The sequence below is a fragment of the Aspergillus aculeatus genome (assembly GCF_001890905.1).
Source record: "Aspergillus aculeatus ATCC 16872 unplaced genomic scaffold ASPACscaffold_8, whole genome shotgun sequence".
NCBI classification, from domain to species: domain Eukaryota; kingdom Fungi; phylum Ascomycota; class Eurotiomycetes; order Eurotiales; family Aspergillaceae; genus Aspergillus; species Aspergillus aculeatus.
In genome coordinates, this window is record NW_017962983.1 from 1595789 (window position 1) to 1610323 (window position 14535).

At 49.5% G+C, this 14535-nt stretch overlaps 6 protein-coding genes across 6 annotated transcripts; 2 read left to right on the forward strand and 4 right to left on the reverse strand.

Moving 5' to 3' along the window:
- Positions 1-725: 725 nt before the first annotated feature.
- Positions 726-2586, reverse strand: ASPACDRAFT_78997 (MmgE/PrpD family protein). Its single transcript, XM_020205304.1, has 2 exons — positions 2093-2586; positions 726-2034 (listed from the first exon to the last, which is right to left on the reverse strand). The coding sequence occupies exons 1-2, from the start codon at positions 2545-2547 to the stop codon at positions 1137-1139; spliced, it is 1353 nt and encodes a 450-aa protein (XP_020056390.1). The 5' UTR covers positions 2548-2586; the 3' UTR covers positions 726-1136.
- Positions 2587-2766: 180 nt separating this feature from the next.
- ASPACDRAFT_18047 (telomere length and silencing 1 family protein) lies at positions 2767-3916 on the reverse strand (the record flags this gene model as incomplete). The annotated part of the gene is made up of 3 exons (XM_020197189.2): positions 2767-3020; positions 3079-3461; positions 3534-3916. Coding segments are annotated over 3 exons (1020 nt in total), but the record flags the coding sequence as incomplete, so codon positions are not given.
- A 432-nt stretch (positions 3917-4348) lies between these two features.
- Positions 4349-5931, forward strand: ASPACDRAFT_29314 (actin family protein; the record flags this gene model as incomplete). The annotated part of the gene is made up of 3 exons (XM_020199630.1): positions 4349-4391; positions 4494-4992; positions 5055-5931. The coding sequence occupies 3 exons, from the start codon at positions 4349-4351 to the stop codon at positions 5929-5931; spliced, it is 1419 nt and encodes a 472-aa protein (XP_020056392.1).
- Positions 5932-6388: 457 nt separating this feature from the next.
- Positions 6389-8318, reverse strand: ASPACDRAFT_13305 (uncharacterized protein; the record flags this gene model as incomplete). Its single annotated transcript, XM_020197125.1, has 3 exons — positions 6389-7381; positions 7438-8023; positions 8089-8318. Coding segments are annotated over 3 exons (1809 nt in total), but the record flags the coding sequence as incomplete, so codon positions are not given.
- Positions 8319-9646: 1328 nt separating this feature from the next.
- On the reverse strand, positions 9647-12036 carry ASPACDRAFT_1870057 (transcription factor domain-containing protein; the record flags this gene model as incomplete). The annotated part of the gene is made up of 4 exons (XM_020197943.1): positions 11922-12036; positions 11726-11844; positions 10440-11631; positions 9647-10338 (listed from the first exon to the last, which is right to left on the reverse strand). The coding sequence occupies exons 2-4, from the start codon at positions 11810-11812 to the stop codon at positions 9647-9649; spliced, it is 1971 nt and encodes a 656-aa protein (XP_020056394.1). The 5' UTR covers positions 11813-11844; positions 11922-12036.
- A 763-nt stretch (positions 12037-12799) lies between these two features.
- Positions 12800-14438, forward strand: ASPACDRAFT_79002 (uracil-DNA glycosylase). The gene is made up of 4 exons (XM_020205305.1): positions 12800-13220; positions 13276-13735; positions 13798-14160; positions 14221-14438. Exons 1-3 carry the CDS (start codon positions 12853-12855, stop codon positions 14098-14100), a joined length of 1131 nt encoding a protein of 376 aa, XP_020056395.1. The 5' UTR covers positions 12800-12852; the 3' UTR covers positions 14101-14160; positions 14221-14438.
- Positions 14439-14535: the final 97 nt, after the last annotated feature.

Sequence of the window (14535 nt, forward strand, 5' to 3'; positions counted from 1 at the left end):
AAAAAAAAAAAAACAAGCTACATTTCTATTGTTTTCACTTCTAATTAATATTTTACCGCCCAGCCCCACCGTCGCCCCAGTGTCCCGGACAATGAGCCAAACGTACTCCGTAGACAGCCAGACTTAGGCCACACCCGTCCCACGCATTTCGGCGACAAACCTCCGCAGGAAACAAATTAATGTACTCCGTACTGTACCTAGTAAACTCAGGTAGTGACGACTTGTTACTTCCTAGTCTACCAGACAAGGACTCAAGCAGACCAGGCAGAATGCATTAAGTTAATCTTCTCTATGGCTTTACATGATCGATCAATCGAGGGTCCGATCCTGCATCAATGTTAAGTACGAGTACTCCATCGCCATCGACTAGATGGATTTGGTCTTAGCTCTGAAGCTTCGCTTGAGTGGTAGAACGAGGTGGATCACCATGTCCTTCGGGAGGCTTAGAGAGTGAAGCTTGGCCTTATGAGGGAGGGGAGGAAAGACCCCCTTTCATCATCTCTATGACACGAGCGAGGAAGTTAAATCACGCCTATGTAAATCTTACGGCTACTTGCGTCGACCCTAAGACGTACTACGGTACTCCATAGTAGTTCAACACGAAGAAAGCTCATTTTTCCCCGTTGACAGAAACAGGTGCATCCACGTGGGTATAGGGTTAAATACGGAATGGATACAGACAGGTTCCTGTCCACTTGAAGGTCAAAAAAGCTTTCACATACTCTGCTTGGCCAGCTGAATTATATTTCGGCGCAATGGCCCGAGTTTTGCTAGAAATCCAAGTCATGAGTAATCTCTTGGTCCCCAGATAGAGTTATCTAAGTCATAATCTCTATTTTGTTGGGCCCTCAATCACTAAATGAAGTTCTTGGTAAATTGTACTGAGTAACACAGTTAATCAAAGTAGTATACTCAATCCCAAGGACTCAGTCGGGAACAGCTCCATTCACCCAGTCATTCGGTACAATCCAGGCTGAGATATTGCTTGAAACAAGGGCCAGAACAAATAACCCCACCCTCGATAATGAACAGAAAATTGGAGTAGAGATTATCTAGAGCATGCAGCTGTCCTACCAGTATTTGCTGATGAGGCCCTATTTTGTATACAAGCTTGTGACTTCTAGGTGGCGAGAAATCTAAAGGAAACGTCCAATTTCTCGGATGTCGTCCTTTGCCGCTATATTCCAGCACCAGTCACTGGCCTTCTTTGTCTGTTCTGACCCTAAGATGGGGATGCACTGATCGGTGAATTTTTCCATCAGTTGACAGTCGGTCATCGGTGCATCGAGACTGCCAACGGCATGGTCCACGTGTCGTACAATAGTATTATCGCCTGCCCCAAGCTCGGCCACAATCTGGCATTCGTCCGTGCGAATAGTTTCCGCTACTGTAACAACAATTTTCTCGCGCATCCGGATTGTGTCGGGATCGGTTACGACTGCGTCCTCGTATTGCGCTGGCGTTACCTTGCCATATATCAGAGCAACTGCCCCGCCATGATAAACACTGAATTTTGCCTGCAACCCATCAACAGGTTGAGTTTTGCCGGTCAATTCCAATACCAATGGATGAACAGTGACTTGGATCTTGTTCAGAGCTTCTAGCGGTAGCCCCCTCTTGCGCAACTCGCCATGCAGCCAGATGCAACCATCGATGACCGGATGTTTGACGATACCGCACGGGAAAGGCTTGAAGGTGTTTTTCTCGAGTTCCCATTGATCTCCTGCTTGCAATCTAGCCATCTGTTCTTCCAGCCTATTATCATGGCTAGTGACCTGGACCCAGCCTCGCTTAGCCTCCAAGGCCTGCATGGAGCTGGTATACCCGTCTGATGCCAGGATAGCGGCCAAAAGTCCGTTTTGGGCTGCCCGACCCGGATGGAAGGATTTGGTGTGCGACCCAAACATTTCGCGAAGGCCGGTTACTTGAGTGGCAGCAATGCCAATTGCATGGGCTGTCTTCTCTGGGGAGAGGCTCATGAGCCGCGACACCGCTACGGCTGCCCCAATGGATCCCGTGGAGCCAGTGATATGCCTGATCAGACGACCGATTAGTTGACTTACTACGTAGGATTTATCAGGGCCACACTCACCAGCCCACGTCGTAGTGGCTCGGCCAGACTGCCAGGCCAATCCTGCACTCGATTTCGATCCCGGCAGCAAGGGCAGTGAGAAATTCAACGCCCGATACTGGTCGATCGAGCGACTGGGCGATACTCAGAAGGGCAGCCGCCACAGGCGCCGTCGGATGAATGATGGTTTCTAGATGCGTGTCATCATAATCATGGACGTGCGACGCGATACCATTGATCAAAGCTGCATGCTGCGCATCCACCTGAAGTCCCTCAGAGCCTAGTAAGGTCGAAGTCGGGGCGCCAAAGAAGCGGGAAAGGGAGTTGCGTGCGATGGAAACAGCGGGGTGACTGCTGCCCCCAACCGCGCAACCCACCCAATTGTAAAAACTTCGAGCGGCTGCATTGAGGACACCAGGAGGGAGTGAGGAGGGAGTGAGGGAGGTGGCCCAATGTGCAGCATGCAATGTAGCCATTGTGCACGGAAGGCGAAGTGTAGAGAGGAGAATTGGCAGGAGGGGCGAAGTGGTTGAAGAGTGGTGCGGCGGGGATATCAATAAAGTACCGAATATAGATAATCCACTGGTCGATCTCATTTGCTCATTTCCTAGTTTTATCATTACTGCTAAGTACTACGCGCTGTGATGTATCCTGCCCCTCTCCCAATGCAAAATTAATAGTTTCGTAGCAAAAGCTCATTTCCGTCCTGATTTTTCCTGCATCTCACGCATAGCAGCTCGAGCACTTCGACTGCCCCCTAACTTCGGCCCTCGGGAGGCTTCGGTCTTGGTAGATTTCGTATTTCTCGCTCGCGCCACCCGACGACGGGACTGAATGGCATCAAGGAAATCTTTCCGGAATTGCTCTGCCACCCTATCGTCGGCGGCTTGACCATCTGCGTCTCCTGCCTCATTTTCCTCGCCCTCTAAAGGGCCATCATAGACGTCCACTAAGATAGAGTAAGATCTCAAGATTAGAAGTTTTCACACTATGAGATGAAAACTCACATTTACTCTCTCGTAGAATTTCTTCAACCAGTCGATCTCGTTCAACGTCCTCGCTGGTTCGTCGCTTCCGGTTGCGCCATGGCCTCTGCTCCTTTCCTGAATGTGTCGCCTTGGAGCCGCTTTCTGTCGCAAGCAGCAGGTCATTATCGTTCCCAGCGAGCTTTCTAGTAGCCGCTTCAGTCCGAGCGATGTTTTGCAATTTAGACTCCTGACCAAGGTCAATTTCGTGTAGTTTACCCAACGAGGCCGGTTCACGTTGTGGTAGGTCAGCCATCGACGGTGCAGCTGTCGCTGTGATTGTTGAGGCCGAGCTGTCGCGAACGTCCTCGGCTGACACGCTGCCTCGATGACGCTTGGCCATTTCGGATTCTATGTAAGCCATCCTTATCTCGTTAGCCAACATCGCCAACCGGTAATAATCATGGGCAGATGAAATAGGAAGGGTACGTTCGTACATATGCTTGTCAACGTCCACCGTCTGCCCTGTATGCGCCGTGAACCGATCAGACATCGCTTGCAATCTCTCATTCTCCGTATTCTCGGCCGTCGTGCATGTGATAGTTTTCTGGTTAACGTCTTTCGACGTTGGCCGCGAAGCGGTTGAGAATTCAATTCCCCCTTTGCGAGCCCGTTGTAACCGCCGAAGACGAGCAGCATCTAAATTATGGCTCGTATCCAACCCATCCGACTGAGGCAGGGAGGATAGTCCGTCTGATGGCTGGCCATAAACTTCCGCGGTGGTACCCTGCGCATCCTCTAAGCTGTCCCCCGGTCGGCGTCGCAGGAACTTTCTCTTCTTCACTGGGCGGAAGAGAGAGGCCGGATTGATCTCAGTATCCATAGTCGCATAAGCAAAATATTATCAGTTCCAAGATTGTTCATATACCAGGACAAGAGAGAAAGGATTTTTATATGATATTGGAGATGATGACAACGACGACGATGATGATATTGGTAGTGGTTGGTGTTGAGTTGATGGCGTTTTGCGCTGGCGGGTACCAGCTTGCGGCGCCGGGGGCAAGCGCGGCGATTATTCATTCCTTCAATGCAATCACCATTCATTTCCCGCCAGCCGTGCGATACATTCATTCCCCCTCCATCAAAAGCCTCTCGCCCTCCAGAAGTAGTTGGCTTGTCTATGGCCTCTTTTTAACTACCTTCTTTCCTTTCTTTCCTTCTTGTGGCACGCATTGAACCGAGCCAATTTTGCTCCAAGCTACCGTTGCACCCACTTCTTCACCCGAACAAGCTGTGCCCTTGACCTTCGGCCATGAACCCATCCATTCCACCCTCAACAGCCGAATACGGCGGAGGTATGTCGCCAATTATTGCTGCAAACTGCTAAGAGACTGGATTTTGCGTCAATGATGACCGATCAGAAACGAAATAGCTGGCTGACCACGGCATATGGACAGATGAGGTTTCTGCGATCGTACTTGACCCGGGCTATTCCACAACACGCGCTGGATTCGCTGGTGAGGATACACCGAAATCATTAATTCCGACGTATTACGGCAAATACACCTACGACAGTCAGGAAAAGTTGATATTCGGGGACGATGTCTTCGTCACCCCCCGTCCTGGTCTTTCAGTCCACAATCCCATGGGTCAGGACGGGATAGTAGAAGACTGGGACATGGCCGAGAAAGTATGGGAATATTCATTCACCTCGCGCCTCACAGGACCCAGACCTGGAAATCCCTTACACAATGGATTGAATGACACTCCAGACAACGAGCTGCCTACGGAAATGGAGGGTGTCGAAACCGAAGAAAAGCCTCTCGCGGACAGCCCGTTGTTGATGTCGGAACCTGGTTGGAACCCCACTAAGGCTCGCGAGAAGACCATCGAGATTGCTATGGAGAAATGGGGCACTCCAGCCTTCTATCTAGCGAGGAATGGCGTTCTCGCAGCGTAAGTCATCTGCCGCCAACATCTACCGCGATCTAATCTGTTGATTGACTTCCCATTTCTAGCTTCGCGGCCGGCAAAGCCTCGGCATTGGTTATCGACATCGGTGCTTCCAATATATCTATCACTCCGGTTCATGATGGGATGATTCTGAAGCGAGGAGTTCAGCATTCCCCGCTTGGAGGAGAATATATCTCGTCGCAGCTCCGCGCTCTCTTCAAGACGAATACACCGCAACCGATCACCATAACACCCCATTATCTCATTTCCTCCAAAATTGCTGTGGATGCCGGACAGCCTCCACAAGCCAAGTATAAGACTTTTTCACCTGAGAAGGCTCCACATGCTACCTATCGCACTTTACTCGAGGAGCGCACGCTGTGCGAATTTAAGGAATGCGTGGTCCAGGTTTGGCCTGGGCCCAATAAGCTTTCTGGAACGGGTCCAAATGGAGTTTTGAACGAAGACCTTGCCAAAACCAGTCCCGGGCGGCCTTTCGAGTTTCCTGACGGCTATAATCAGGTCTTTGGTGTCGATCGTTATCGAGTCGTCGAGTCGCTCTTTGACGCCAAGGCCGCGATTCCGGACCCTGAATCGATTTTCCCACCAGCCACACAGGCGCAGACCGTGCCCGAGTTGATCAAGAATGCACTGAATGGTGTCGATGTGGACGTTCGCCCACATCTCTTGGCGAATGTTGTTGTGACAGGCGCCTCAAGCTTGCTCTATGGTTTCACAGACCGCTTGAACCAAGAGTTAATGCAGATGTACCCAGGGCCGCGCGTGCGTATCTCAGCCCCAGGAAACACCGCAGAACGAAAATTCGGCTCTTGGATCGGTGGAAGTATTCTGGCCAGTCTCGGAACTTTCCACCAGCTATGGATCTCGAAGAAAGAGTTCGAGGAGCATGGGTCTAACATCGTTGAGAAGCGGTGTAAGTAAGATTGTCCGCCTGTTATCCCTATACTATCTGTCTTCGGGTTTATTACAAGATGTTGGAAGGTCATTGTTGCGGTACCTTCTACGAATTGGTCTGGTGCTTTTTCTTGCGATGAAGCTCTGGTAGTTACCGTATAACTCGAAATTCTTTTTTCGTTGATTTCATCAATCGGCTGTTGCTATGGTTGTGAACCAAATCTACAAGACCTCCGCCGCGTAAGCACAGGAGGTGTATCATCTTAAAAACTCAAACTCCCCCCATCATAAATCTTTTTACGTTGTAACGAAGGCTGTATTCATGACGGACCTCACTTGGCACCCTCGGCGTATTACGCACCTTGACAGCCTGTGGCATCGGTCATTCCATCCTGAAAACAAGCAATCCTCCTGAACGTCATTCGATCCACGATTTAGACATCACAGGGGAATAATATGCTCATTGTTGCGCAGCTGGAGATTGATGCAAGTCCGCTTTGTGTGCCTCTGGCCCGAGTATCGAAGGAAGGGCTGTAATCACTGGTTGCAGGGGTTCTTTTTGCTTTCCGAGACTCTCGTAGGTGGTACCCCTGATCTTTAGCGCCTTCATATCTTGAGGCAGGCTTGTCTGGGCGGGGAACAAGTGGAAGCGAGGCGCTGTATTGGGTTTTGGCTTGAGTGAGTAGGTGTTGAGCGTTTCACAGTCCTTTTTCGGAATCCATGCCATGTCTTCGGCGGAGGTTGGCTCGAGAACGTCGGGATGTGTTCCATGCGCCGCACCGGTATTCTTGGACGATGCCATTTGAAATTTGCTCCACGGTCCGTCCTTCTCGAGCCCGGAACTATTCTCAACAGTAGCCTCGTTCTCATTGCGTGCTGCAGTCTCCCAAGCATCCTGCACGCGGTCAGACCTGAAGAACTGCAGCAATTGGGCTTTCATCGTCTCCCGCCTCAATGATACGTGTGGCATAGGGGGGTGTTCGGCTGGGACAGGTGCTGATTCTCCTTCGCGTTTCCGGCTTTTATGCAAGAATTTGAGGTGATCCAGAGAGATACTCCGTGCCCTTGACGCCCTGGATGGCGCTGTGGATGGTCTCTGGACTGACTGGTCTTGAGGTTCCGTCGGCTTCGATATGGATTTCGAGAGCGTCACTACATTGCGCCGAATGCTGGGAACGAATACTTTGGAGGCCTTTCTGCCCGTCACTTCACCGACAGACGCTGCTCGGTCCATCATCTGGGAAGCGCTTTCTTCCGTACTTCTTCCAGCCGCTCTCAAGTTTGGAACACTTTTCTGCATCAACCTTCGGCGTTCATTCGGCCACAAATTAGGCGCTGATTGCGGAAAGTCTGGTGCACGAGGCAGAGGTTTGTATGATATGGGAGAACAGGTTCCGGCGCTTGAGTCCTTCTCAAATACTCGTTCTTTGAGCGATCGTCCTCGCAAAAGCCGGTTGGAGCGCTGTGCGAAGGAAACCTATATTTGTGTTAAGACTCAAAGCTTTGAGCGTCATGGTACATTTTGATACTGACCACGGACTTTCGACTTGCCACACCGACACGCCGCTGCATTTCAATTATAGCCAAGCCGAGCTGACCAAGTGCATATTGGAGGGCCACGCCTTTGCGCTCGAGCTCTGAGAATGCATTGTTCCAGCCCTCTGCGTTTGATAGCATGGCATTATAGATCGCTACCAATCTACCCGGCATTGGGCCGTTCTCGTTCGCCGATTTGAAAAGGTATCTCCAGAGGACACCGATCGCTTCACGTCCTTTCTTTATATCCTTCAGAGCGTCCTGGACTGCGATTGTGAATCTCCCGATTGCATGTTCAATCCTCTCGTTATAATCAGTGATGGAGAGACGAAAGCTACGGTCCCCCAGCATCTCATCGAAAACATCTAGGTTTTCCAGAGGTAGACTAAGGTACTGTATGCGTGTGCGCACATCAAGCTGTATGATGGAAAAATCCTCCGCAGTTCTCCCTAAGAATCCATCCACTTCATCCACATGGGACTGAAGAATTCTCAAGACCTCCACATCTGACTTGGCCAATCCTCTAACAAGGAGATGAACGCCAAAAGACATTTGCGCGGTAAGCTTCCAGAGTGGATGATACCTGCCACACTTCAGCATGCCATGTCACTGAATAGCGTTTGTGGAGACTGTGGCTCGACTACTTACCGTTCATCGGCTCTTTGGCGCCATTTACGACCACAGAGCCGCTCATATTTGGGTGTCTCAAGGAGATCTCGGCGTCTAGTTTGAGCATCAAGCTCGACTGCGTCCCATCGTGCTGTATGGCGGGTCTCCGCAATCGATTCTTCAAAGGGACCCTGCAATTGGGGTATTGGGTGCAACGAAAACTGGCCGGTATGCCTTTGGCCGGATGCGATGCAGCCTCCTCGTCCTGGAGAAGGGGCGCCAGCACCTGAGGCGGCCTGATTCCCTCGCTTTGCGACCACGCCGGCCATAAAGATTCGCACGCTTGTATAGGTGCACAGCTCAATCCACAAGTTGGATTTACTCCAAAACATCCATTTACGTTTCGCAGGAGGAATGACTGTGGCGATTGTGGAGAACTATTGGCTCTACAGATTGAAATTCAGGTGAGATGTGGAGGCTATACCCCATCCGACAGTGCAGCCAGATTGGAGGAACCCATTGCAGTTCAAGCTGTAGAACAGCTCGGCGCTGAAATCTGCACGACGACCGGAAGGGCAGGCAAGCGTTGAATGGATGGCAAGGAGTGGCACTCCGAGGATCAGATAGTAAACGACGAACAAAAGAAGAAGCCGGGAATTTTGTAAGAGAATCCTTGGGCGAGGAACGGGCCTTTCGACACCCTGGTGGAGGATTCGATAGCAGAGAGAGCTGTTTTGTCGTTTACGAGACTCTTTGCAGCCAGCGCAATGATAGATTGGTAGATTGGCATGAAAGTGTTATCTCATACAGTTTGATAAATGGTTTTCGTCATTGGTTAGAACAGGTGTGTCTTTGACTGAAATTTTGACAATTTTGAATTTTGAGGAATCCAAATCGTACAAGTCGCTGAGGTGTGCAGAAGTAGTAGAAGGGAGAGAAGGATCCGAGGAGAAGGTGGTGGTGGAGTGGCTTCTCAATTTATAAACGAAACAAGGAAGAATAGCGAAGGTAACTCAAAAGGACAACAGTCACATCTGAATTTACTTTACATGCGAAAGGTTCGGTGGACAAATCAGCCGACAGTTCCTCCAATAAGTTCTTCTAAAGTCTCCCGTATTCTTCTAGTGTGAGAAGGCGAAAAGGGGCGCGGGATGGGGTCTAGACTTCACCTGAGACTCACGGACACAGACCACCATACGGTAATTTATTTGTTCACTATTATGATGCTAACAACCATACTTCCAATCATGAGATGTATGCATACATCGCATGCATACACTTCCTGAGTTGGCACGGCCGCTACCAGATCCTGGTCTTCATCAAGTGTTGGCAACTGTCACCTATGAAACGCAATCCTAGGGATCCTGGTACAAGCTGGGTCCTTATCACTGAGAAGGCACTAGTGCTCGGTCTTCCACACTGATGACGACCGGCAATTCGCTAACGAGAATACTCCGGCATGTTGAAAGGCGTGCCTGGGTAGTGGATAAGTGGATTCCAAAATGCCAAGCCTGAACCCCCAAGAACAACCACCTTCTCACGCAGTCATTTTTTATGGACTGTGATCGCCGAGTCAATGCTCACTTGCCGTGCAGTGTCATGCTTCTGGCTGTTCCGAGCTTAGAAAAATAGGATCCAAAAAATTAGTGGGAAGAGAAAGGTCGAGGAACTCTCCAAATAGAAAGTCTATATCGGCGAATTGGCCGCACTCAGGATCGGTGCTGCTGATGTTTTGTACCTCCAAGGCATTGGGTGTTGGATGCGGTTGTGTGTACATAGGCAGCAAGATATCCGTATGTATGCCCTGCCCAGCATTAGAGGAAGGTGGCAACAAGACTGGCATGGTCTTTCCCGAAGACCGCGGAGTGCAGACGCTCGGTAGGTCTAGCGATTGCTCATTTTCATGATCGTGCAGCTGGTATTTAGGATTCGAAACGTCGATCTGATGAAGTGCCTTTCGTCCCAGTCGGGCCATCGCCTCTGCGGTTGACCAGTAGGCACTTATTCTCTCGAGCAGAACACAGGAAGCTTCCAGGCCGGCCCTGGCTCGATCGAGGTGAGTAATGAGTTTGCTTGAGCGAAATTGCTGGTACGAAACACCCATAGATAGCGTTAATGCATAAGGAATAATTGGCAGTGGTGGTAGACTTCCGGAGCATTCCGTGGCCACAATGGAATGAACTCGGACTGCGGCAAGTCCCTGACGAACATACGAAGGTTTCGACAAATCTGCAGGATGAGATAATCTGTATCTGCAGGAAAGGATGCCGACAGCATGGTAATACAGCTCTAGAAGACCTTTGCTGCCATTAGCAATTGCCCATAAGAATGGCTTCTATCTGTCCGTGTGATCACTCTGTAATATGGCATCTGATCAGAACGGAACATACCTAAAGTTGCAAAGTCCAAGTCGGAACACCGATCCCCTGTGATGCTCTCAAACGTGGGGAAATCTGCTTCCCATCCAACCGTGTGATCCGAGGCTGGTCTGTAGAACGAGATCACCGTTGATAGTAAATCCGAGATCGCTAACCATATGTCGAAAGCCGATTTTGTTGCAAAATGATCAACTCGAGGTTTTCCAATTCCGATGTCACGTTCAGACATAAAAACGGGTCGGCCGCCTAAGCAGGCATGCATTCTGTCCAAAGTCCATAAGCACCAAAAGAGACTCGATAGAGAATCCTCCGGCCTCCGACCAGGACGATGAAGATGTAGGCCCACTGTCTGAGCCTGGTGAATTGCCTGGCAAAGATGCATCGAGGCTGATTCGACGCCTTCATAGCCTTCGCAATGCAGAGACATGAGCGCCAGAATACGGATGCGGGTGATCCTGTCGGCTTCCAAGCCGACATTCATGGCAACCACAAGTTCACCGTATATTTCAGAGCAGAATTGACGGGAAGTCATAACCTGACCTTCTTCACATAGGCGAAGATAAGGCTCGGCTGCGCAATCTTTTGCTGCTACGAGACATACTGCGCGTTCTAGGTACACAGATACCGAATCTCCAGCGTGAGCTGAAAGCAGGGAATCTGGGTCGACAAGGGGTAATATATGATTGAGTTTTGTGAAATAGATGGGTAGAAGATGATTTCGCGTCGAATCGGGCAAACGCTCACAGGCCTTCAATGCAAGTTTGTGCTGCTGGTGTAATAAAGAAGCAGTCGATCGCGCCCCGGGGCTGTGGTGGCTTGGGGCATCATGGGCCGGAGTAGCTTCGCAGTGAGATATATGCTCTTCACAAGTTTGAACAGAAGGAGAACTGACCCAGAGGCCAATCCGGTCTCGCAGCTGAATTCCGTTGGCGAAATCTAGTTTCTCACGTATTACGGCTTCTGGGTTCAAATCCCCAACAAAGCGTTCTGTGTGTGAGCTCTTGTGGAGAATTGGTGTGATAGATGTTGTCTGAGCCGTTGTCACTGTTGTAGATAAATTGGTATCAACAAGAAGCGATTGGGCAACACGGTCCTGGGGCTGTTGCTCTCTTTGGGGTACCTCAGGAACTGTCATGGTGCCTTCACGGCGTTGATTGCTTTGCAGGTTAACGACATTCTCTGTGACAAGATGACGGCACCGTTTCTATATGGAATCATGAGCACATGTTTCTATAGCTCAGCATATGCTTTCGTCATGGCATGTGAGTTGTATGAGGTCGAAGGGGGATCTCTCACACCTTTTTCCTCTGACAGTGGACACATGCTCTCAAAGCCCTACTGCGTCGTCTACCTTGTGGGATATCGGCGAGCCAGACAAGTTCCATATCTTGTTGACTTATTCTATATGACACATAACCTACCAAGGGTATAAGTATAGCTTATCTCGGTGGGATATGACCGGTACGCAAGGCGTGAAATGGGTGTTATACATACCCGCCGAACCTATGTTGAGTGTGAAAAAAAAGGACCAAGCCGATACGACTCTCTGACTATTACTAGATTCTCTTCGTACGACCTTGTCTGAAAATATCGATAGCAAAGCTTCAACGAATTCCTGCTGTAGGGGGAAAGGTGGGGGGAAAAACCTGCAGACATTACTGTGCAAATGTTAGTCTAGGTTTAAAGTTGACATGTACTGTACTGTACCCAGTACTGTAATTTATATAATGCTATGTACAGTACAGAACAAATCCATAGACCAACCACTTAACTTATAACCTTACTCCAGTCAGTAACTAAGAAATTGTGCCTAATCTGTTAAGAAGAGAGAAAAATTTACTCACTCTAATAGCAGTAGCAGTCCTTTGAGCTAAGATGGTTTTAGCAGATGAATTATCAAGGATGAGTATCGATTTGATTGAAATAGATATAGTATACATAGTACTTACCACTTTGGCTACCGGTATATAGGTCTAGTGCTGAAAATTACTGCTGGTGTCAATAGCAATTCATTCTCCTGCAAGGCTAAGTCCAGCCTGAACGGTCAAACGTCAGTCAGCCCGACTAGGCTGGTGTTTCATTTCCGAGGACGCGTGAAACTCGCGCGCGACCACGACGCGTGCTTGTTTCCTCGGAATGGTCGTTAATTATGCTCGATCTGCAGCTGATTATGAAAGTATCACATTTCTACTGCTATCATCCCAGCCTTTGCCAATCTATTCGCCCCAGTTAATGCGCCAGAGTTGGTGATGCCACAAGTGCCCCGTGAGCTAGCTCCATTCTTTCTCGTTTCAACCCTCCTATCTGAGTCTCCTTGCCATTGCCATTGCCATTGCCATCGACATTGGTCATTCACCCCTCCCCCTACCACATACTATCTTCGGGGTCTACTCGCTGTCTGTGAACCCGCAAACCCAATTGCAATATGGCCGGTCAGGCGGGTACGAAACGAGATGCGGATCATCTCAAAGACCTAGCCGCAGATCGAAAGAAGTCCAGGGTCAACGGTAGCATAACTTCTTTCTTCAGTGTTCCAAAGCCCTCAGTCGTGGTCGAAACTATGCCACCGACCAGGGCCCCGACCAACTTCGATAAGCAGAAATGGGTGGCCACATTAAACCCCGAGCAGAGAGAGCTCCTTCAACTTGAAATTGATACTCTTGATGAGAGTTGGTTGGCACAACTCAAGGACGAGGTATTGAAGCCGGAATTCCTAGCTTTGAAGCGCTTTCTGCAGAAGGAAAAGCGATCGGGGGTTAAGATTTTCCCCCCAGAAGAGGAAATTTACTCTTGGTGTGGTTTTAAGGCTCAGATGTCAAATAGCATTTTGCAACTAATACAGCTTTAGGTCCCGCCATACCCCTCTGCACAAGGTCAAAGCAGTAGTGATTGGGCAGGATCCCTATCACAATCATAACCAAGCTCATGGTTTGGCTTTTTCCGTTCGCCCGCCAACACCAGCTCCCCCATCCCTCGTCAATATCTATACGGGGATCAAGAATGACTACCCTTCCTTCCAGCGACCACCGAACAAAGGCGGCCTTTTGACTCCTTGGGCTGAACGGGGAGTACTTCTTCTCAATACATGTTTGACTGTCCGCGCACATCAGGCTGCCAGTCACTCGAACAAAGGTTGGGAACAATTCACTCAGAAAGTTATCGACTTGGTGGCCCGGGTTCGTACTCGTGGCGTTGTGTTCTTAGCATGGGGGACGCCGGCCGGGAAACGGGTGACAGGCATCAACAGAGAGAAGCACTGCGTTTTGCAATCAGTCCATCCAAGTCCGTTAAGCGCTTCTAGAGGCTTTGTGAGTCAGCATTTCGAACATACAGGCGCAGAATGCCTTGCTGATCATTTTTGTGGCTACAGTTCACCAACCAACATTTCAAGAAATGCAACGATTGGCTATCCAATCGGTATGGTCCAGGCGAGATAATCGACTGGAGTCTAAGTTCCAAGAATAAGACAAACAATCCCCTCACCAATATTCAACGCCCTGCTCCACATGAGGCAAATGGTTGTGAAGACCTAGCGGTGAAATTACCCAATGCTCAGTACGAGCAAGTGTTTCATCATGACTCGAGAATCCCCATCCCGATCGAAAATGCCGATGAGTTCGATGAGGATTTAGATGCATTGGAGGTACTGGCGGCAACAGACTCAACCACTTGAGCGTCAGGAAGAACAACGCATTCTATATCTCTGATGCTTTGTTGACCCTAATACCTCTAGGTAAGAGTCACAGGTCATCCATAATTACTCTCCATCACATCACTGAATTGATAATTTCAGGGTGACAGTTGATCAAATGTGGGGTCGCGATACAACAAGTTGTGTGAATTTAAGGCACGCATTTGCGGTCATATGGCACCAGGGGCACGTGCGTAGATGCTTCAATGTGCTGATTATCAAACTTATCCCCTGAGGTAGCTCTAGGATTAGGTTACATCGTTCCGAGACGGGGCCGGAAATAAAAATCAAGAAATCAATGATAGACTGGTTTGACTCCCAGCTACGCACTAATGTATACCTGCCCTCAAACTATGAGCACCATACACCGAGACATGTAAATTGTGAAAAGTCCGCTGTCCCATAGGCCTTGCATTA

Coding starts and splice junctions, on each gene's coding strand:
- ASPACDRAFT_78997 (XM_020205304.1), bottom strand. CDS start 2,547: ATGGCTACATTGCATGCTGCACATTGGGCCACCTCCCTCACTCCCTCC. Junction 2,035..2,092: donor AGCCACTACGACGTGGGCTG/GTGAGTGTGGCC, acceptor TCGTCTGATCAG/GCATATCACTGGCTCCACGG.
- ASPACDRAFT_79002 (XM_020205305.1), top strand. CDS start 12,853: ATGGCCGGTCAGGCGGGTACGAAACGAGATGCGGATCATCTCAAAGAC. Junction 13,221..13,275: donor GAAGAGGAAATTTACTCTTG/GTGTGGTTTTAA, acceptor ATACAGCTTTAG/GTCCCGCCATACCCCTCTGC. Junction 13,736..13,797: donor TAAGCGCTTCTAGAGGCTTT/GTGAGTCAGCAT, acceptor TTGTGGCTACAG/TTCACCAACCAACATTTCAA.